Genomic DNA, 24,207 nt, shown 5'->3' on the forward strand with positions numbered 1-24,207 from the left:
TCACTAGTTAATATTTCATAAAAGACTAGTGAAAACTGCTTTTCAGAGATTGTGAATTAGTGAGTTAGTTATCTTTTAATTGTATTACAATCTTTCTACAGTTTGTTATGTTTGCCTCTTTAACACATATATAACAAAACATAATTCACAAACCAGGGTTCTGCCCCTAGCCAGATGTAAGGCCAAAGGTGAAGACTGTCCAACAATACCATTTCCTCAGCTCTCCTATTGGTCAGGTTAGAGTCTTGGCTTAAGTTTTGTGGCTAGACAGAGAAATCATGTTTTGTAAAATAGCTCGCTGGGTGATGCTCACATGTTGACATTCCTTTGACTACAGCCATAAAAGATATGCCTCTAGTGAAGTCCGTATCTTGACTTCACTTATCTGCTGATCTTGGCTACCTAAAGTAAATAAAAGAGTCGCTTAATTGAGAACACAAAGAATGGAATTACAAAGCATGGAGCTCTAAGTGACCATAATAATGTTGGCAAGCTGTATGTTAACAATGGAATTTCAGCCGGAAGTGTAATGTGTGATTTGCTGCTTATCTGAGGTTGTGATTTATCTCATAGGTAAAGGAATTAGTGAACGTGAAGGAATGTCAGTACTACTGAATATCTCGTGTCTCTCAGGGAACTACAGCCTGGCATGAAGAGAACTATAGTGACATTTGTCCTACAAACCCTATTCTGGGCAGCAGGTTTGTGTTCAGCTTGGCCAAGCTTTCCACTGTGGTGTCCATTCACCTGTGACACTGGCACAAAGGTCTAAGAGTTCCCTGTGTTCTCACACTGCTGCCAATAGCATGTTTGCACAGGGCACCAGCATGGTGCCTGTCTGTAGGTCAATAGCATTACCGGTAACATAATTAATTAGTCATTAGCGTAGGTGCCTGTAGATGAGTGTTACTTATTTAAATGCCATGTAGCCATTTTAAATGTTTAGAATATAAAAATAACCATAACCTATTTTAAAAATTTTAACATAATGAAAACATTGAGGAGAGTCATTTGATGTGAAATGGTGAATTACATTGACTGTAATCTAAATTCATTTTTTTATGCTGAAAGTACCTCAGATGTTAAAGTTATTTGTAAATGTAATTTTACATTATTTAAAAGAGACACCATACAAACATGTCCACGGATAGAAGTTGCATAGTACACTGTGGGTACAACTGACACACAATTAGAAGTGCTAAAGAACTGTATAATATTAAAGCTTTTACTACTGTTAATGTGCGGTATCGCCAGCTTGGAACTCAGGTTTTTCCAAATTTCCTGTTTTGTATATTTTCTCTTGAATGGCAGATTTCACTACAAATCACTATGAATGTCTTTATTTGTATCTTAATTAATTAAACATGCTCATGTTCACCAGTCTGTCTATTGTATTTACCTTGGATGTTGAAACTGGAAATAACTTCACACCCGAGTTCACTGATGTTCCACTTAAACTTTAAGGTGAATGTACACTACTTTAAAACATTACAAAAAAAACATTTGTGTTTAACACAACTAGTTTATAAAACATTTACTAGTGTCAAATCCAACCAAAATATGACCCACGTTAGCATTGTTAGTAATGCAAGTTGATAATAATGCTATTACATATATTATGCTGTATTTTGCACACTGTGTGTACAACTGACACACAAATATAGGTGTAAAAGAACTGTATACTATTGTGGGTTTTATAAGGGCTGAATTATTGTGAAGTGCAGCCATGTTGGATTCCAAACTCAGACTTTCCCATATTTTCAAATAAAAAAAATCATAACTTGATTTGAGTTCAAATGGAGGTGGCATACTTTAAATCACCATGAATGTGTTTGTATCTTTCAGCTAATTATTTATATATACAGATAAAAAGCAGATTTTAATGCAGCAATTTTGTCTAATGAATTCCTAATCAGTTTCCTATTAGACACTTCCTTGATATATGTACTAATAAATCAAGTAAATCAAGTAAAATGTATATAACATTTATATATTTACACACAGTATATAAAATAGTCACATTGGCCTAGCCTGATCTTTAAATGTTTTAAATGTCTTATGACTGAAGGCCTACACAAAGCTATTTCGGGACTGTCAATATTACCTCAGTTATCACTGTGAAGCGTAAGCCTGGTGTTACTCTAATCTGACTTGTTTGCCCTGCGGTGCTACTGTGAGGTCAACGACATCCAAACTGGACCAGAGCCAAAGAAAATCCAATATTTTCTCAATTAATCAAGCCAGCAGTTTTTACTAGCAGTGGGTCAGTCTGTGTTTGTATTTGCAAAGTTTATGTATATAGAAGATAACTGTGTAGTACTTTGTGTACTTTTATTAAGTTTATTTCGTTCATGCTGTTTGGGATAGTTGTATTTTAATACACAACAAAAGTGAAGGCAAATGCTATTTCAACATATATAATATATACAATCCAGTGTATTACAGTATATACAATACATGTACATATATTTTTGTAAACATTTACAATTACCTGTTAACAATTCAATTTTGAAACAGTAAGAAATCCACTGTTTAATCATCCATTTAAAAATAATGTAATATGGTTATGCTTTACATTTGCTATGACGCCACCTTGTGGTGATTTCTTAATGCTGGCAGTTTGTCTTTCCTATTCCTAACGATGTTCTTTCAGACTCACTTTTTATATGTTTTTTAAATCATGATTGATGTTAAAAATAAATAATTGACATAATTTAACAAGCTAATTATTCGTGTTTACAAATATCTTTAGACCTGGCTTTTATATTCATTTTACCCATTTAACTAATAGAAAAACAGCAGTTTAAACGTATCCATATGGCATTACAGACATTATCCAACATTAAATGCACAACATGTTTTGAGACTTGCCAAATAATAATGTCAGAACAGTGGTATAAAGGGAAGGAGCTGACGGTGGCAGACATGAAACTGGAAAGCAAGCATGCAGTGCACCGCAGCTTCCACCAGGGGTCAGTATTCTATCAGAGATATACAGCTCTGGAAAAAATTAAGAGACCGCTTCAGTTTCTGAGTGAGTTTCTCTGATTTTGCTATTTATAAGTATATGTGTGAGTAAAATTAACATTGTTGTTTTATTCTATAAACTATGGACAACATTTCTCCCAAATTCCAAATAAAAATATTGTTATTTATAGCATTTGTTTGCAGAAAATGAGAAATGGCTAAAATAAAAAAAGGTGCAGAGAAAATAAGTTTTTAATTATAAAGCTTTAAGAGTTCAGAAGTCAATATTTGGTGGAATAACCCTTGTTTTTAATTACAGTTTTAATGTATCTTGGCATGTTCTCTACCACCACTCTTACACACTGATTTTGGATAACTTTATGCCACTCCTGGTGCAAAAGTTCAAGCAGTTCAGCTTGGTTTAATGGCTTGTGATCATACATCTTCCTCTTGACTATATTCCAGAGGTTTTTTTGGTAAAATCAAAGAAACTCTTTTTCACAGCTGTATATAGAGATATACTACAGTATATGTCATATCATGATGCTTCAGCAACAACATTCAAAAGATACATCTACTGTATAGGCATGTAATTTCATAAATTTCAATGAAGATCAGTATTGTTAAAATAATAAATGTTAAAATAATGAATGAAGTAATTATTATTTGTGAAACAAATTGTTTTCAATACAAATCAAAATCCCTGTCTGACTGCAAAGAAAACCCTTCAGAAAGATTAGTTAGACTCTGGAGTGTACATTAATGGATTTTCCTGGGGTTGTCCATCTGCAACTCTAAAAGGGCTTATTAATAAGCAGATAGGTTAGCTCAGGTATTTTTGTGTTAATGCATGGAAGCTCCAGGATGAAGGCTGATTTTTTTTAATGACAGAAAAAAACAGCTGGGCAGTGGTGGCTCAGTGGTTAACAGCACTGGGCTATTGACAAAAAAGTTGTGGGATTAATACCTGGGTTTGGCAGGCCACCACTGTTGGGCCCTTAAACAAGATCCTTAACTCTTTCATGATGCCACAGAAATGGCTGCTCACTGCTATTGGAACGTGTTCTCACAAAATTACAATGCATTTGAGTGTGCACACTGGTATGTATGGGTTAAAAGCAGATGCTAAATTCCATCTGTGCCCAGCACAAATGTGGCATATTTAGTATGGTCTTCTTCCTCCGGGATTGTTAACATAGTGGAACCTTCCCACAGACTCCAGCAATTTGCCCTCTGTGCTCTGTAAACAGGGCTAGAGCCTCCATAGCTTTCAAATTTCCACTCTTCTCATTTCTCTCTCTCATTGTCTGCTTTATCCTTGACAGGAATGTTTCAAATATATAATATATTCTCTCTGCACACTTCATTTGGAACTGGGTATTAATAAGTAGGTACTCCTTTTGCTCTTAAATTGGCTCCAGGTCTTCATAGCATAATTTTCACAAGAAGTAAGAAAACATTGTGTGGTCCATAGCGGTGACTGTGTCGTACAATTCCTGCAGATTTCCCGGTGCAGGTGAAATGAGGTGTATCTGCTATTCTGACACATCCCAAACGTGTTCTATTGGATTCCGATCTGGAGACTGGGAAGGTCACTGAGGAATACACTTATGAAATAAGTTTTAGACAACCATTGTACAGGTTCTGTACACCACAAATATTGATTATGAAGCAATCAAGAGGCTAGAACCGCAGTGGATGACCTCAGGCTTGTACTGCTCGCCTGTATCTCTTTGAGCTGGATCCTGTTCACATGGGCCGTGCCCAGCATCCACACCTACGACTCATTCCGTCAGTATGTCCTGCTGCCTGTGTGGTGTGCATGCTTAAAATCCAGAAATCCTTACAACCAAGCTTAGATGTTTATAATAAGTAAAAAAAGTTTCCTATATCAAATTTGTTATGCATTCTTTATTCCAGAGACCCACTTTGGTTTTATCTCCCTCAAACATACAATATATACTAGTATTTTATTTGTCACCACTACAATAAATATACCATATTTTGCTATAAGGCGCACTATCAATGAACTTCACTAGTAGGGAAAGGAGGCCATGTTTCCCTTCTAACTCAGCAGGTCTGGCTGCTGGGGGGGGGCCTAAGTAAACAAAACTAATTCTAAAAAAAAAAAAAAAAAATTGAAAGTCAGAGGAGCACATTTTGATCTACACAGATTTCTCTCCTGACAATTGTTTATTTGGGTGAGTAAAGCACTTTAGTTTATTTACTGTAAGCTTAGATTTCCAATATTTTTCAACAGCACAGTTAGCAGCAGTGCTAGCCACAGTTAGCAGCACTTAGTGCTAATAAATGCTGTCCGACAGCACTACACTGAGGAACCCTGAGTGTTCCTGTAAACCAGGGTGCTATCAACTAGCGATTTGTCCTATGTAGTTTGTTTTATCACGGTAAACACGCAGACTACAGTCCGATATACTCACCTCAGAACGGCGAAGGAGCTAGCACTGAGGTTAGCAGTTAATGCTAATATTGCTCCAGCCTCACTGCTTTACTAAACTCCTGCATAACCCTGTACTTCAGAGGAGTGGCTTTACTGCTCCTTACAACCTGACTGGTAGAATTTATACATAAGGCACATGGATTATGATGATTTTTGAGAAAAGGATTTTAAGTGTGCCTTATAGTGCAAAAAATATGATAACTGTTGACAATCATTTGCTACAACTACTACAACTAAGGGGATACTACTTCTTTGTTTACATGCATGTCTTATTTTATTTCATTTTGATTGAAGAATGCACCAAAACAATATTACATTGCAAAATATGATAATGTGCATTGTAGAGAATAGACATTCTTTTATCAGTGATAATTCATGCAACAACTTTGAACACTCGCACAGGTGGTGGATCAGTTTGATTGAGGTGGTCATATTGATGGACTGGTGTGGTAAACAACTGCTTCTCAAATTGAACTCGTTAACAGCTATGGAACACGCTGGTGAGGCGTGCTGGATTATGCGGTTTAGTTGTTTAAGATGCTGCAGTCTAATGAAGTCAATTCCGTGGGCAGTGGCATTAGTTTACATGTAACAGCAATCTGATTTTAACTCTTAACTGAGGTCATAATTTAGAGGATCCAGTGATGTACAGGAGAAAAAAGTACACAGAGCCAAACATATGCGCTTCTGCACATAATGTAATTGCAGAGGTAATTTAAAAAAGAAATAAACCAAATTTACCAAATATTGATTTCACATTCATTTATACTATTGAACCTCTTACTTTAACCTCTTACTTTGTCTATTTCCATGTCAGTGAATTACAATTAAAGCCTCTTGATTTGAAACAAGTGAGAGAGTGGCCTTAAGGGGCTGTTTGTAGGGATGTGTCGATAACTGATATTACACATGTATAAATCTGCTGATGTCAATGGACACATTTATAACTTACAGAGAGACTACATACTGTATAATTTTAAAACTACAAAAATATATAATTAAAAAAAACTTAAATCTTGCTTAAATCTATACAATTGGCCAATGTCGGTCAATTGTAGAAGTGAAGCCAGTGTTGCTTGATCCTTTTCCGGCATACAATAAATAATCCAGCATGTATTGTTTTGAAATAAAATCTACCCTTGAGGGAAATGCCATATTGGGCCTTTTCTACTGTATAGATTATCAGGGGTGAGGTGAGGCTTTGCCATTATTCTTATCACCTGATGCCTAATGAAGGTCATGAGCAAAGTGGCATCATCTACCACAGCGAGCTTCTAAGTAACCATCTCGCTGGGCAGAAGGAAGTGCAGTCTGTAAAGGACACAATAACAATATATGTCTTCTGGAATTAACTGACACTTTTATGCAGTCAGTGATCTTAAATTTCTTCAAGTGTTCAACTTTTTTTAGCTTAGTGATGTTGGAAAAACATCAGCAAGCAATGCTGCCGAATCAACACTGACCTGTATTGCCTTTTATTATTAGAAAGAATACAAGTCTCTTGAGAATGCTCCTAATAAAGCACTGCTCACCATTCCAGGGCTTCACAGCTGGCATTCAGAGTCGAGGCTCAGCTCTGCCAAAATGCTGAGCCACTGAGCACTGATTATTAATATTCCTTATCTTTGAGGGTGCATTAGATTACTGTCGGGAGTTTTCTAAACTGTTCATAGCTACTTTATTTATTCTTCAATTAAATAGTATTATTCAGTTAACATAAGCTTAACATAAACTTGTGTCCACTTCTTCCTACAAACGCTTCTTAAGGTGTGCAACAGTACAGTTTAGTTTTTGACACATTTTCCGCTAGGGGTAGGTCAGGGCTGCAGACAGGGCAGTCCAGTACCCATACCCTCTTTTCTGCAGCCATCTGCAACCCTTGTGATGTGTGCAGCATGTGGTTTTGCATTGTCTTGTTAAAAAAAATGCATGGATGTTTCTGAAAAAGTTCATGTGCAATTTTGCATTAATTCTGGATTGTTGTTGGAATGTTGTTTGAATGTGTTTCAGGCCTAAACAAAGGAGTGGATGTATATTAACAAATGAAATTAAGTTAACAGAAAAAAAATGGATCTTTGAGTTCACACTGTCTGCTGTAAAATAAAAGTCAAAGTAAATGTAAAAAGCACTGTATTTTTTTTCTCAATTTGCATTCATCAAACTCTTCGAACATTTCCTGATTTGTGGTTTCTTTTCAGTAAAAGAGAAAAAAGTGACAAAGAAAAAACATTGCAGACATACATTTATTCAAAATATACAGAGTACTACATACAAAAATACTATGCATCGTACAATGTAAACATCAGCCTTACAACCAATGGTGCTGTCTCACAGTTTTATGTATGTGATAACTGTCATGTTTTTATTCATGTGATCACATAGACTTAATAACTGTAAGACATCATGAACTTAGAAATGTAAACTAAATTCTATTTTGTGTCTCTATGAACAGCAATGTCTTTCAGGGGAAAGCTATTGTTTTGTTGTCTATTATCTGTTATGCCTCACCTGTGGATATATACAGTATTTCCACATTGAGCCAATAGAATTATTTCTGGAACCCATGTAGATTTTTTTGGTGTAAGTCATGTATTTTTTGTGATATCTGTCAAATCATCACACATTTCAGATTTTCACATTTAAAGTTGTCTAAATATATATGTTTAAACATATACATTTTTTTATTTAAAGATAGGCTACTGTATCAGTTGTGAACACTGTAAACCCTGTGAGTGGGCTGAATTGTATCAGAAAACGGAGGAGCACTGCATCTGTTGATTGCTGGTTATATGATCTATATTTTTCTAAATGGTTTCTATCGTTTAAAGAGTTAGCCAGCTAACTCTCACAATTCACAACATTTATTTTTAATAGCAGCCCTAGAACAACTCAGGAACTAACTCAGTGGAGCAGCTAGGAGACATTATAGCAGCAAGTGATCTAAAGCACTTTGCAATTGCACAAAAAAGTTACACATCTGTTCTATCATCTTAAATTGGCTGAATGGGAATGAATCTACACTGACATTCTGCTCAGATTCCAGGCTGTCAGCGACCTCTTCTCTGCACAGCTTTGTCTTTATAACACCCCTGATTCAGCATGTGAAGGGCTCCATTATTAGCTGATGAGTTGAATCAGGTGGGATTGGAGAGCAGGAAAGACACACTGTGGGAGTCTCCCAGAAAAAGGCTTAAGATCCAATGAATACTGAGGAGATACTAATTGATCACTGGCATCAAAAGACATGTTCCGCTACAGACGTAAAAAGAGTTTACCCTGCTTTTGTTGGAGTAACTGTCTACTGTCCTCCCGGATAAGGTTTTCTACTAGATTATGGAACTCTGTGAGGATTTGATTGCATTCAGTGTCCAGAGGCCACCTTATCCTCAACTCCCCAACTCGGACATGCCATGAAAATATTGGGCTTTCAGTTATTTCTTTTTTTTTTCTTGTTTTGGGGCAGAACAATTGTACAACACACATCAAACAAGAAGTTGGTAAACTAGTTATATTTTTTGGAAAGTCAATCTATAAATAGACAGTTTTGGAAGCCTTCTACAAGTTTCTGGCAGACCTCTGATTGGAGGATATAATCACTTCAATGAAATTGGTTGGTTTCGTGGCAAATGGGTTGATATCAGAAAGTCTATTCAAAAAGCTTAATGTTCACTTGCTTTAACCCTTTGATATTTGCGGTCTTTGTTCTGTTGGAACATACAATTTTTAGCCTGCTTGTACCAACTAGCTGATGGTTTGAGATTATGCCAAATAATTATAAGGTTGTCCTCCTTCATTATTTTATCCATCGTAATGTGACAGTTCTACTGCAAGCTAAACAGCCACAAAGCTACCACCACCATGCTTAACAGTTGGCAATAGTTTTTAAATGTACAAGCATCTTGGCACTGATGTTCCAGCATCTTTCAGTTCATGGCAGGCCTGTGTCTTTTCCTTCAGCTAGGGGACAACAGTTTGGGTGTGATCTGAGGTCTGAGCTCTTTGGACTTTCCTATTGTACTGTGTGTTGGTTAATCCTATAAGTACTATTGAACAAACCCTTTTTATGTATGCACAGATAAACTACAAGCTGTAGTCATTCATGATCATTCACAGGAAGTTGCGAGGCCATGGCTTGTATGTAGGGGCTAATCAAGTAATGCGCCTTCCAAATTGGAAACTAGAAAACTAGAAAGTATGTTGTACACAAAATAAGTTAAAAGAAATAAATGAAAGCCCAATTTTACCACAATGTTCATGTTGATTGTATAGAGTAACCTTAACCTAAGACTGTGTTTCATACACTGACTGAGTAAACTGTTCAAGGGGCTTTGAAGCCAGTGCTGGGCAGAAACGTCTTTCCCATCCTCCAAAGGCACTATATACTAAATAGCTACAACATTCAGTACTTCATACTGCAGTGATGAAAGGCTTCAATAAAACAACATACTAACTACCCGTGAAGACAAAATGTTCCACAAGTCAACTGAACAACTCCAAGGAGGAGCCAAACTTGCATTAAGGAGTAAGTCATGATGTTGCAGTGTTGCATGTATTATTGCACCCAAACAGATTTTTTTTTATCACATCCAAAACAGATTCAGTGATTATCTCAATAATAATCAGTATTTTTCCTCATAGTGTAGTTCAAATGATAACACTATACACACATGTATAAAGAATGGCGATATTTAACAGGTAGGCTACCTGTACAATAGTGATAGTAGTGGTCAAAGTCAGTATGTTCCTTATCTCCTCTACTCTTTTGGGTTTAATTTGATCTCAGAACTCTCTGCTTTAAAGGGCATTATGTTGGTGACCTCTCTACTGGGTCTGACAGCCTGCTTTCACAATTGCTCTCCTCCGCTGCCTTTAATAAGTCTCTCACAGAGATGTCTAGACTTTGATATCTTGACACATCATTCTATCTTTGCTTTTGTTTACAGATGAAGAGTTTGCTTCCAGACGCAGCAATAGTCGAGCTGTCAAATTCGATCACTCTGTGCAGGTGTATAATGGCGTTAAGCTTCACCTGCTCTTTAAGAACACTGGTGTTTTTGCTAAATAGCAAACTGCACTGTTGCTACTTGCTGTTGCTACTTTTTGTCATTGTATGTCATAGCCATGTCACAATAACCTATATATTATATATAGAATATTTATATATAGTATGTAGAGTGTATGTATTAATTGAAAATAACTTTAGTTTCGCTTACTTAGAAGATCAAATCTCTAAATGCAAATACATTTTCTGAGTAGTATTAAGGAGTATTCTTACTAATTTTACTTATCTTGTACAGTATTTTGTTCTAATTTAATGGCACAGCGGTGAATGGAAATGCAAATCAATCTGTTAACCGTGTGTGTAGTGTGTGTCTATTGTTGTGTCTGTGTCTTTATTCCCAATGGCTTAGTGACTGCAATCAATAGTAACACTGTCTGAACTCCATTACCGTACTAATTCCCGGGTCTGATCACTGACTTGCTTTTCTTGATGCGGGAGTTGCAACATCTGAACACGCTGATTCCCATCACTGATTGCTGAGCTCCTCGAAGTCTGAAAGCTGCTTCATCTGCTCCACTTGCATAGAGTGCCTTCTAACTAGTTTCTTCTTCATCCTGAGGTTGCCTCTCTTTGGTGAGTTTGGTGCTACAGGAGCTATAGACCGGAATCCTGCTGCGAGTGGGGATGAGGGCTTGCTGCTGGCACCTATGTCTGGGATAGGAGGGTTGGGGTTGACATTGAGTGGGGGCAAGTGACCGGGCCGTGTATGAGAAATGTAGTCCAGAAGCAAAGTTCCCGACCCACGCCGTTCCAGTAACCCTGGAGCTCGGCGTCTGGCGGTGCTAGGAGAAGAAGTGCTGGCATTGCTGTCCAGGGACTCGCGTGAGCCCGTAAGCATAGCCAGTGGTGATGTGTTGAGTTTCCTCCTCTCCAAGGGGATCTTGGGGGAGTCTAGCATTCCAGAGTCTGAGTACAACTGGGAATCTGAATCGTACTGCTCATTCCCCAGTCTCCTCCGATGCATTGTGTCTCTGAGGCTGACAGACCCAGTCGTTCCTACAGAACTTTCCTGCTCAGTTGGGATGGTGCTCCGACGTGCCAGTGGCTGATGTTGTCCTAAAGATCTCTCATAGGAGACCTTGGAGGGTGGGGGGAGGGATGAAGTAGGGGAGATTTTGGTAGACTGCTCCCCCACTAATGGAAACAGGATCTCTTTGCCATCCACACTATTGTGCCGAGAAAGAGGGGCTCTCTTGGACAGAGTCAGTCCATTGACACCACTGACGACATCCTCATCACTGTTGGCTCTTTTACTCTCCTCCTGGGTGGCAGCCAGTACAGACGGTGCAATTAGCCCCCAGGGCTCAGACTGCAAGCGTTTCAGCTGTGGAAGGCGAGCTCGCTTTGGGTTTCCAGGTTTCCGGATGGGGGAAGTAGGGCCGTTGGGAAGCTTGGCTGCTGTGGAGGAGGATGCCTTAAACTTGCTCTGAAAGGTGAAGACAGTGTTTTTTTCTTCTTCTTCTTTTATGGGGAATGAAGAGGTGTGAAAGTCAATGTCTGAAGGGGAGGCACATGGGACAGGAGAGTTTCTCTCCTCTGGAGAGGGAGGAACATTCAGGTACTGCTTGGTGGTTTTGGTGCCAGAGGGTGACTTGTCTGTAGTTATAATAATGACCTCCTTGCCCTTGGCTTTACAGGCATCCAGGAGCACTTTGAGGGTTTCTTTATCGTCCGCATTGACTGCATACACCAAGGCAGATGATCCACTGCGGTCCTCCAGGCTGGGATCTGCCCCATTGGTCAGCAGTAGGGACACTACCTCATGTCCAGCCCTCTGACTACAGGCATGCATGAGGGCTGTTCTGCCTGCCTTGTCCTGAATGTTGGGGTCAGCTTTGTTGTCCAGAAGGTACTTGACCAACTTGGCTTTGCTGACACTCTGTTGGTCGGTGTGTTTGGACATGCAGGCCACCATGAGGGGTGTTTCACCACGGTCATTACTTTCGTTGATGTAAGCACCCCCCTCCAAAAGGAGGCGGGTGAGCCGAAGACGGCGCAGCCAAACTGCCTTCAGCAAGGAGTTACCATCTGTTCGCAGCTCCAGAATATCTGCCATTATTCCAGACTGGCCCCTGTTCAGCCTCAGTCCTGCAAAGTAACCACAGACTTAAACTTTCCACAAACCATCACCCACTTAATCAGTTCAGATCTGTAGACTTAAATAAAATAGACTAAGCTGATTTTATCATATTGAAATTTTATATAACCATTTTCTTTAAAAAGTAGATTTTGATTAAGATTTGTAAATGTGGAAAACATCAATTCATGCCCTTGAAGCACCACCAGGTGGCAGACTGTGTGCACAAAAATGACGAGTTAAGAGACATAATGGTACTGTGTCAGACTGTCCAGGTGTGCATAGAGTTGATTAAGATGTCTGGCTTCATATAAGAGAGATAACTGCCAAGCACTGCTATTGCTATTTTAATATAGCCTATCATACTATATTGGAGCTTATATGTGTATGACTGCTATTTATAGACAATTCTTGTAGTTAAAAATTTGTATTACTATATGAGATATATTTAACAAAACACCAGGTGTTACCTGCGTGTCTATATATTGTATATGTGTAAGATTCATTAAAAGTTCTTAAGCATCAATGTGTAAAACTGCTTGAAACATACATAACATGCTTTACACATGTGTTTGGCTTGCTTGTGTTTCATTTGCAATGAAACTGTGTGGATCGGTAAATGTGTTTGCATGCAGTGGAAGTTGTTTTTATATGTCAGTGTTTTTTTTTTCACTTTTTTATTCTGGCAACTCTGGTCACTCCATGGACATACCCCCATCTCTGCAGACACACCCTTAGAGATGTCCTTTTACGTTATTTTTATGGTTTTCTACTCTGCACTACTTGTTTATTTACTAGACTATCTATCCATCCACCCATTCATCCATCCATCCATCTACAGCTGTGGAAAAAATAAGAGACCAGTTCAAAGGTATATGTTAAAGTAAAATTGTTGCTTAGTTATATAAACTATGGACAACATTTCTCCCCAAATTCCAAAATTAAAAATATATATAGCATTTATTTGCAGAAAATGAGAAATGGCTAAAATAACAAAAAAGATGCAGAGCTCTCAAGACCTCAAATAATGCAATGAAAAAAGGTTCATATTCATAAAGTTTTAAGAGTTTAGAAATCAATTTGGTGGAATAACCCTGTTTTTTAATCACAGTTTTCATGCATCTTAGCATGTTCTCCATCAGTCTTACACACTGCTTTTGGATAACTTTATGCCACTCCTGGTGCAAAAGATCAAGCAGTTCAGCTTGGTTTGATGGCTTGTGATCATTCCAGAGGTTTTCAATTCGGTAAAATCAGAGAAACACATCGTTTTTAAATGGTCTCTTACTCGTTTTTTTCCAGAGCTGTATCTGTATTTTGTTTTGGTGCTGGTGCAGCTGTCGCTCTCCGTGGTGCTGATCGCAGTTATTCTCGCGGGGGAAAATCATTTAAATTTTAGTTCAGCTAATTTGCGTTTTTTTTTCTACAGGATTAAATTCGTTTGAAAACACAAACTACAAATGACGGACTTGTTGTTTCTGTTAGTTCGCACAAAACTGCGTTTTAGTCATCAGCTCACCAATCATGAAGTTCACCACAGCGCGCGCGCAGGCGGGAAACCATCGCGTATTTGTAGAAACATAAAAAAAAACAGGGTATTAAATTATAGCTGCACGATTTGCCGCCAAATTAGCCCCGTTTATGTCTTAATGAACGTCTCCGTCGTGTGATTGGTGCAGACCCGATCCGGCGTCGCCTTACCTGGCTGTGAGGGAGGTTAGTCATGTCGGAATAAATCCAGAAGCGGCGGCTGTAATGCGCTCCCGCGCTCTTTCACTAACTGTGAGGAAGTGTGTTGATCATCGCAGAGCCCGCGGTGGTGGAGCGCAGCCCCGGCAGAGCTGTCCTATTTTAGCTGCATGTAAGTAAAGAAAGCACCATGGCGCACCAGCAGCAGCGCCGCGCCGAAGATCAGTCCAACAGCTACATTCCTCTTTGCGCACTCAAGAATCACACTGAGACGCGGAGGATATAAATAACTTCTCTCTCTCCCTCTCTCTCCGTCTCTCTCTCTCCCTCTCTCTCTTTATCGGTGAATGAAACGTGCATCTGATTGACGTCAGAAACTACAAAAATAAACCTAGTCTGTTGAGAGCCTCTGTCATTTGTTTTGTATGACGAGAGCACACAAAAACAGCAAGCTTTTCTCCTGACGCATGAATTAAAAGTTCTCTCCCAATCCGAGTTTATCTGAAAATCTCAAAACTTTGATACTGATCTACGTGGCACAGTTTAAGTTCCCCAGTTTTGCAACCCCAATTAAAAAAAGTTAGGACTATATGAAAAAAAAGTAAATAAACATTGACTTTAAAATTAAAGAAAATAATTGCAGAATAGATAATGCTTGATAACTGGATTGATTTTGTGCATTTGCAGAACAAGTGGTCTACGATTGGTCCTACCCAGCTGGCATTTCAATGTTGAATCAGCATTGAATCAACCTTGATGTTATGAATGAATCAATGTTGGATTTTGAAAAGTGAATTAACGTTGTTTCAACATTGTAAGTTCAACCTTTAATAAACCACAGCTCACTAAAACAAACAAATCCTAAAAATAAATAAACTTACAAAATTAATGCAGAAAATTGAATTGAGGTCTTAGAGCAACACAGAGTTACATTGACAGTGCCACTTAAAACTTTACAGAGAAATTAACTGAACCAAGAATCCTTATGGTGACCATGATTCAAAACTGGCAAATGTGAGAACAAACACACTGTACTTTTGCATAGCTTAGCTTAAGACTTATTTGCAGGAAGAATGAGACAAAAAATAGCTGTGGTCCGATGGGCTAAGGCACTATCACTATGAGCAAGCCAAGGATTGCTGGTTCAAATCCCAGATCATGCTGCATGCAATCAGCCTTTCTGCTCTCTCTGGGTGGGTAGACGGTGCTCTCTCCTCTCTCCTCACATCACTCCTAGTGTGATGTTGGTCAGCACAGGCATCTGTTAGCTCTGATAAATTGGAACTGGAGTCCAGTGCTTTCCTCCGAGCCCGCTGATTACTCAGTGATGCTGCATCTGAAAAGTGACGATGGCTTCATGTGTTTTAATTGGCCTTCCAAATTATGAGAAAATGGTGTTTTATTAGAAAACAAATATTAAAGAAAAAAAGGAAATTGATTCCTGTCATAACCATTGTCAAGAGACAGTAACATTTTATTCAATAAAGTATTTCACAATAAATCGCTCTGAATTACTTTTTTTCTTGGAGTTTTAACTTGCATAAAATGTTTTAAAAAGGTGGAAATCATAATTTAGTCCACTCAGACACAAATAAACACACTGGGGGGGATTTCAACATATCAGTCTGCACAGCACACTAACCAGTAATTGCAGCCTTCCAGTCACAGCTTTAAGCTGAATGTGGGCTCCTTAGATTGCTGTGCAGTGGACTTATCTGAAGGTAGCGCATGTGATCATCATGCATTTCAATGTTTTCTCAAATGAGTCCCACGAGACACGTTGCTTAGAATCAGTATGGTGCAAAATGCACTCTCTCCTGTTTAGTCAAGGTGGCCTAAAAGGATGGAGATGTGTGTGTCTCATGACCTGGACTAAAAGGATCTGTAAACTCAGGCTAAAGGAAAGCTTCTAGTGCATCTTTACAGAAAACTTAAAAAGACATGCTGTTGGGATTCAGCCTTACCACAAAGGCAAGACTCACTTAACTGCTTAAGTAGCTTTCAACAGGTGTCTGTCAATGCTGCAGTGCATCCAGTGCTGAACGACACTGTCTGAAGTAGAGAGTTTAAATCAAGTTACCACAAGCGTGAAGACGGAGGCATCCGCATGCTTTTGAGTGTGCTTATGCAATTAATTATGTGGCCATAACCTGTGCCAGCCATTGCTGCCATATACAGGCTAATAGGGACACTTCTATTTTTCGGTTGCTATGAGACAGCAGAGAAGCATATTCTGATGAGCAGTTCTGGTGGGAGTGCAGGTACTCAGAAAAATCTTCTTTTCGTTCTTCGCTCACACAATAAAGCTTAGTGCAAAAAGAAGCATTAACTGCATCAATGACCTATTTTCTACCGTCGTGTTTTCAATACAGGTCAGGCATCAGCGTATATTTCCTGCTGAGCACTTCCGATGGTGACCCCTTTTCTTCTCTCCACGTCACATCGTAAAAAAATTGTATAATATTCTGAGATGTATATAACGAAGTAGAACTACGTCACTACTGTACTTAAGTACTAAAAAGCTCTATCTGAATTTAATGGGGTGTTATTTTTCCCCTACATTCACTTACATATTACTTCACTACATATTTTCAATGAGTTTATTAGCTTTACTCTGATCATTTTTTATGTGCTACATCATTACTCATTACAATTATAAAAATGTTTGGAATCTTTTCAAACCCACATTATCACTAAAGCCAGAGCGGTAGATTGTCTGCACTGTCCCTGGTTTTGATGAAGCTGCTCATCATTTAGTGAATCAAGCGATTACACTGAGCTTATAAAAAGACCAGACTGCTCTCGTTCTGCCTTTCCACTGCTTTCTGTAAAAACTACATTACACAGTACTGTCCTTTCCTTTCAGTGCTTCAGTATTACATTTTAGAATAAACTACTTGCATTTTTTAAAAAAAGAAAATGTTAAATACTTCAGTACTTCTAGTCAAGTATGGTGGTTAAAAAAACAATTCAACTTTTACTCAAGTTGTTTTGTGATAGAGCACGTGTACTATTACTTAAATCTGTGTCTCTCCTACTTTATCATGTCTAATAAAATATTAAAATTTTTGTTTAGGATTAAAGTATTATTCAGTTACAATACTTCATTGTGTTTCTAAATGTAGGTCATTTCTGTGTAAATACAATAAAATACAATTATGCAATATAAAGCCCAGTGTAAAAAAAACATCATTCAATTAACAAATTTTCTTTAGGAAAATGCAATGAGGAGTAGCTGAGTAATGGCAGTATATGGGAAATGAAAAAGAAAATGAAAGAGAAAAAAAATAACTAAAATCAATGATCTAAAAACAAATCACTGTATTCACTAATAAAAAACAAGAGAAAACAATCATGGTAATAGAAGAAAAAAATATTAGTATTGAATACATTAAGAAAATAGGACATGTTTAAAACAGAAAGTGCATGAAAAAAACAATAACCATAACATAAAAATAAACAAACAAAAATTATGAAAATGTACGAAAAAAAGGAAGCTAAACTAATAAAATGACTGAACAATTAATAGAATAATAATCAGAATTTTAATGCACAAAAGTAGTAATATTAATTAAACAAACAAACATACAAATAAATGAAAAAATTAGGAACTCAGTAAAATAAAATACATAAATAAAAATTAACAACAAATAATACAAATTTAATATAAAGTAAAACAGATAAAGAGTCTTAACTGGGGAAACTGTTCTAAATTGTGGATTGCTTTAGAACATCTTTAGGAAAATGTAGTAAAGTTGTGTAGTAAAATTTTGAGCTGTTTCTTTACTCCTGGATTATTATAACTGAATAAATTGTATCTGCCAGCCTTTGCAAAATAGTAAAAATATATATATATTTTTTTTTTGCTTTACAAGTACAATAAATGTCATACAGAAGCTACTAAACAAGTTGCTGGCTTGTACTCTAGCAATCTAAGGCTAGCAAGATAGATGACCTGTAAAGACACATACTTACATTTCAGTGCTGGTAATTGATGTAGCTTTTGAATATGTGGCTGATCTTGCTGGTTGTTAGACAAGGAGTTAATAGGCAACAAGATTGAAATCATCATGGTCCTAGCAACATGCTAACATTGCGAGGTGTTTTTGTTCCTGTTGGATCCCCTCTGCATGCAATTGGTGGGTTACAGGTTATGGGAAACCTGTTGTGTGGTTTTGTGTGTAGAAGCTAAGCTTAGCGTGTCAGTGTGTAATGAATCAATTGCTGCTTGATTCAAGTATTGACTCAAGTGAGGCTTCACAGAGGCTGCTTTTTTTTTCTCAAGACATATGCGCATCCTGGTTCTTCTTCTGCTCTGACATCACAACATGACAAGAAAATTACATGCAAGAAAATCCAGTTTGTTTTACTGTTGAACTAAAATTGCACAAGATTTGTATGTAGGTAGACAGTAAGAACTGTTAGCAGTAGTGTTGTTAAGCATTGTCGTTTGATGTTCTGCAATGTTCAAACGCTTTCGAATGTTTTGGTGTGGTTGGCTGGAAGTTTTTTTGAAGTATCACCATCATAATAGAAACTAAACTGAAACTAATGCTGTGATCAATTTGAACTGGGAAGTAGGAATTTTCAAGTTCTGAGTAGGAAATCTGAACTGTAATGCTCCTACAGGTTGGAATTCCTACTTGGAAATCAGAAAAGCCTTATCAACCCTGAATTTAGAATCAAAGATGCCTGCTCCCAGATCAATCGTAGAAAAAGCAGTAGTATTATACTGTTTATTATCACTTATATTTAAGTCTCATTAAATTAATGTTACGAATATTTTTTACTCTACTTCTCTAGGGGAAGAAGCCAAATCAGCCCATTAGCTGAAGTTCTTAACATATATGTGTGCAAGTAATGTGAAGATCAGTGTGTCCAATCTCTTGAATGAAACGCATTGGGGAAAACTCGCAAACTTACCTTCAATTCCCCCGTGGGCAAAGAGCCCAAGCCCCAAGCCCACACAAGATTTTTATTTTATATATAAAGCAAATCCAAATGCACAAACATAAAAATAGGAAAGGACTTGACATAAGTTCAACGTCAGTGTCTCTCCAGCATGGTCTTTCTTCTCGTCTTATTCTGAGATCTTCTCAGCCCCAGTGGATGAGTATAGTGAGTAATGTACAAATGTTTTACAAATTACTTCAATGTTTTCTTGCAGTTTTATTTTTAAATTAACATTGAAATGTAAAATAAGGTAAATGCACAGTTATTCTACATATATCTACATAGAGTTAATATTTTTATTTTACCAAGTATGTACTAGGCCTGTAGTTAGAACATTTCTGACTGATTTACACTATACGACATATATAAGAAAGGTTATTTTCTGGCAGCAGGGGCACCAGGAAACAAAGATAATTTACCCATAATTTATTTACAACACACCTCTCAAATGCTGCAGTGGCAACTTTGAGCAAGAGATGATGCCCCTCACGATCACTCACACAAGTGTACTGCTATTTGCTAAACCACCATGGCTCAGGGGAGAAGGCAGTTACAAAGCAGCATGAAGTCGCCTGCTTCCGTGTTTGTGTTCATTCTGCTGCCTAACCATGTCATTAGAAATCTCTCCAGCTGCAATAGCACGCTTCATTGATCTTTATGTAAAGTAAAGACATGAGAGGGGAGAACGTAGACCAGAACGCAGGGATAGACATGATTCCTTTGAGGCGTCCCTGATAAAGAGAAAAAAAAAGGGTGTGGGGGGGGGGGGGGGTGTTAGCGTATAGCGCCATGTTCTCGTGATGAGTACTGTTCAGAAACCAGACTACGGGTGGGTGGTGGCGTGGAGAAACAAGGCGGCTGCAAGGAAATCCACACTGTGGCTTTCTTGTTTCCCCCTTCATCCTTTCATCTCTTCATCCTTCAAGAAGCAACCAAGTAGATTAGACCAATTGTACAGGCAGATTAAAGGGCGAGTGTAATCTCAGATCAGCACTGGAGAGTAAGAGACTGTGGGTGGAAATAGTGGTGGTACAGTGGTTGATTGGAACATGCCTTGTGTAAAAGAGGCAGAAAGAGGTTTATGTTGGTGTGTCTGTGTCTTCTGGTAGGAACATCTAAAGCATGAGCTTTGCAACTGCAACACAGAGGCAGGTGGTGCTGGTGGTCATGGTGGTGGTGGGTTTACAGCCATGTAATTAGACACGTTCATTAATGTGGGAACTACAGGGACGTCAGCGCTCTCCTTGTGATCTTTTGGCCCGGCGCCGCTGCTGACGTCAGTAATACATAAGAGTCAAAATAAATAATGAAGGTGCCTGAAATGCAGCTTCTTCCTCACCCCTGGGAGCAGTTTCCATTTTCAGAAATCTTACATCGCACCTGATGCACTGACTCTGTCTAAATATAACTCTCTCTTTTTCTTTTTCTCTCTTCCCCCTCCTCTTTGTCACTCTCTCACATGCATGCACACTCTTTCTCACGCTCTCTCTCTCTCTTTCTCTCTCCCTCTCACTCACTTTCCTCCTCCTCTCTCTCTTTTACTTGTCGGGCACAGAAACAGCTGTTTCTAAATCTGGATTACTTCCATAGAAATTTAACAGCCTGCCGCCAAAATGTGGAAACATTTTCTGGCTGCGAAAAATGAAAATGAGGGCAACTTGTTTTTTTTTTCTATCAAAGTACAGTTCTGAGCAAAAGTCAGAAGACCACAGGTGTGTCCTAGTTATTTGCTAATTAATTATTTTAACATGTTTTTGAGTATGATATATGTAGTACAGATACAGTAGCATCTATTTATAGTAGTAGAAGTAGTATACTCAAATGCTTACACCCAAGATACAGTACATATTCGTTTTTAAATGGTGTTTACAATGGACAATATTATCCCACCATGCAATGAGAAAAGCAAAGGAAGAACCTACTCATGCCTGGAACGATAATTAGAACTAGAATTTAGAATTTAAGCAGCAACGGCAGCAGGAGAACTTGCACTGATAATGTTGGCATAGCAATGCTTCATCACGTCCTGTTAGTACATTAATAGTTTGTGTACTAATCTGCCAAACCCACACTATTATTATCACCATATAGTGTATACTGTACATTAGAGTATTAGGCAATTGGGATGCATCTCTCCTTTTATTTGTTAAAAAAAAATAAAATAAAAAAAATAAAAATTAAGATCACTTCATCAAATCAGATTTATTTGTATACTGCTTTTTACAACTTGTGTTGTTGCAAATCAGCTAATCAGAACTGGTAATAAAATAAAGACTTAGGCACACAAAACATAAGAACATAATTCTTATAACATTTCCCCAAATAGCATTATCAATTAGTTTTTACTGGCAAATAATGTTTTCTATTCTTATTACTGACTTTAGTCAACATTCTTATAGACCTAATGTTAAATTGTCTTCACATAGTAAAAGGATTGACAGAAGCACCAGTGGATATTTAAAGATCTGAGATGAGGGTTGAGATCCAGTTTCTCATTTTTGAAAGATGAAAGTGCTGTGTATGTCATGAAGACAGTTTTGGCTTTTTTTTTTTTTACTTTGCTCTTCCTTGTGCATTTGATCTCTTCGGGAATATGTCTTGAGAATAAGAAATAATCTATATCAGAGACTCTTGACCTTTTTTAGTTTTTAACCTTTTTAGGATCAAAATATTTGTACCTAGCCTGTTAGCAGTTAGCATGTAAGCTCTTTGTTTTTAGCGCTTAGCCTGTAAAAGTTAGTTTGTTAGCGGTCAGCCTATTAGCTAATGTTATCCAGCTAACTAACTAATACATCACTCTCTAAGAAACAAGTTTTTATCTACAATACTCAAGTCAGTTATTCAGAAACAGCTTTAATCAATGTATCTGTACTGGAGGCTAGCTTAGCAAGAGAGCTTTAGAACCCAACACCACAGAAAAAAACTCTGCTTTTCTGCTCTCTGTCTGTCCAATTGCTCTACTCTTCTCATTGAAATGTGTTTTATAGTGTGCAATGTTCACTTAGTCTGTAAACAAACTGAATCTTATATTTGATTATTTTTCAGTTTAAAAATAATCCCAAATGTGATGTTATATACCACATAAACACAGGACTTGTGGAGATTAAGCAAATTCCTACCCCCTATAATAAAATAATGTATTGGCATGGTATGACGGCATGAGAAAAGTGAAAACTGCCTAACCCAAATTTACTCATTACTCATTTTGTCTGGTAGACAGTATTTTTCTGAGCATGACAGCATTGTTCCCCAATCTTGGTCAAATATAATCATATAAAAGTTAAGTTCACTAAAATAAACAATCTGGGGACAGTTCCCCAAAAGCATTTTAACATTAAGACCAATTTAACATGGAGAGAGAGAGTGCTCAGTATGATGCTCGCTCGGCCATCTAAGGATCATCTTTGTGCTAAGAACCTTTTGGGAAACCCACCTTAGTTCAAGATTTCCAGTGTCATAGTTACAGACACAGTATTGCATCACTTTTGTGACTCCGCAGGGACTATGTTTTGCCTCCAAAAATGTATTTTATAAAATAAAAGAATACAATAATTAAATTAACATTTTAATATGTTTTTGGAAATTAGTATATAAATAGTACACTATATATGGTCCTTATCATTGTTTTTTTTTATTAGCGGTATTAAAGTGGTATTAAACTGTTGCTGACACATGTATTGAAAATCCAACTCTGAACCAGCTGCACATGAGTCAAAGATCACCAAGCCCAGCACCAAACATCAGCAAAAGGGGTATAAATCCTTTCAGCATTGGGCTTGCTGAGTAGTGTTACTATGTTCACAGAAATGATGGAGTACCTTTGGGATGAGTTGCAGAACTAATTATCCAACATCATTTTCTGACCTCACTAATGCTCCCAGGAGCACAATCAGAAGAGACATGCGTCCACAAACTTTCGGCCATTTACTGCATAAACTTAATTTTACCAAAAGGAACTTGTCCAAATAAGTAGATCATAGCTTTTAAGGTGCCATCAGTCAAAGACAATTATAGTAGAAGATTGTTACACCTTAAGTACAGTGGAGAAGCTCTTCACCTCACAATGGCCTTTGTAGCTCTACAGCATCAGCTCTCACAGTGAAAACAATAGCGATGGGAGGATCATCATCTGCGAACCCACGGATATAATTATGGGAATCAAAGATCATTTTTGTCTCCAGTGGCAACAATGTAATCGGAGTGTGAATAGAGACAAAAGTGACAAATATTGCAAAAGATGTTTTATCCCTTTGCCATGAGAAAGCAAGTCATCCTCTAAGTGCTATTAGATTTAATTTATTGTCTATGTGTCCATGGCCATAAGAAGATATGTGCATTGTAAGTAGTACATGATGCAAAGGGTCATACCATACATTATAGTTACTTTAGTAAAATAGAGAATGACGTTCCATAAGACTTCCTCTTCTAATGGATGTCCTACTTTGAGGAATAATTCTCCACTGAAGCATTAAGCACACAGATGGAAAGCACCTTTGATCAGGTAATAGCTAATGGTAAAGGCTTAAATCACATTCTAAATGGACGTATTCATCTTAGTACACCCTCCCTCTGATCTTACTCCATTCTGTTTTCACTGTGCTCTGATCAGTCAAGGGAAAGCTAAAGAGAAGGGCATTGTGTAATGTGCTTCTTGAAGCAAATCAAAGCAAAAACATTGGCTTAAATTCTATTCTGTTCGATATCTCATTAACATTGACCGCACAGAACTGGTTGTTTAGTATCCCTTCTGTGTAATACTTCTAATACTGGATGATTTTGGCTAAACTCCAAAAGAATCAGTAAAACTAAATGCAAATCAGGAAGAAGAAGTGTTTTACTTAGAGTTCATTAGACACTTCTCAGGGCTGGGCTGCACATGTAAAAACCTGCTTCTGTTAAAAAAGGTTAAAGTAAATATGATAATACTCTTGTAATAAATTAACACTTCTATTCTAAGGATCTATATAAATACATCTTAAAATTTCTGCAGATTCCTCA

The 24,207-nt window shown here is 37.6% G+C and overlaps 1 protein-coding gene across 1 annotated transcript; it reads right to left on the bottom strand.

The window, feature by feature from the left end:
• Positions 1–7,653: 7,653 nt before the first annotated feature.
• Positions 7,654–14,543, bottom strand: ankrd34c (ankyrin repeat domain 34C). Its single transcript, XM_007254489.4, has 2 exons — positions 14,269–14,543; positions 7,654–12,578 (listed from the first exon to the last, which is right to left on the bottom strand). The coding sequence occupies exon 2, from the start codon at positions 12,544–12,546 to the stop codon at positions 10,957–10,959; it is 1,590 nt and encodes a 529-aa protein (XP_007254551.2). The 5' UTR covers positions 12,547–12,578; positions 14,269–14,543; the 3' UTR covers positions 7,654–10,956.
• Positions 14,544–24,207: the final 9,664 nt, after the last annotated feature.

This window comes from Astyanax mexicanus, chromosome 9, assembly GCF_023375975.1.
Source record: "Astyanax mexicanus isolate ESR-SI-001 chromosome 9, AstMex3_surface, whole genome shotgun sequence".
NCBI lineage: Eukaryota > Metazoa > Chordata > Actinopteri > Characiformes > Acestrorhamphidae > Astyanax > Astyanax mexicanus.

Bases quoted from the DNA above. Each gene is read 5' to 3' on its own strand.
- ankrd34c (XM_007254489.4), bottom strand. From the start codon at position 12,546: ATGGCAGATATTCTGGAGCTGCGAACAGATGGTAACTCCTTGCTGAAG.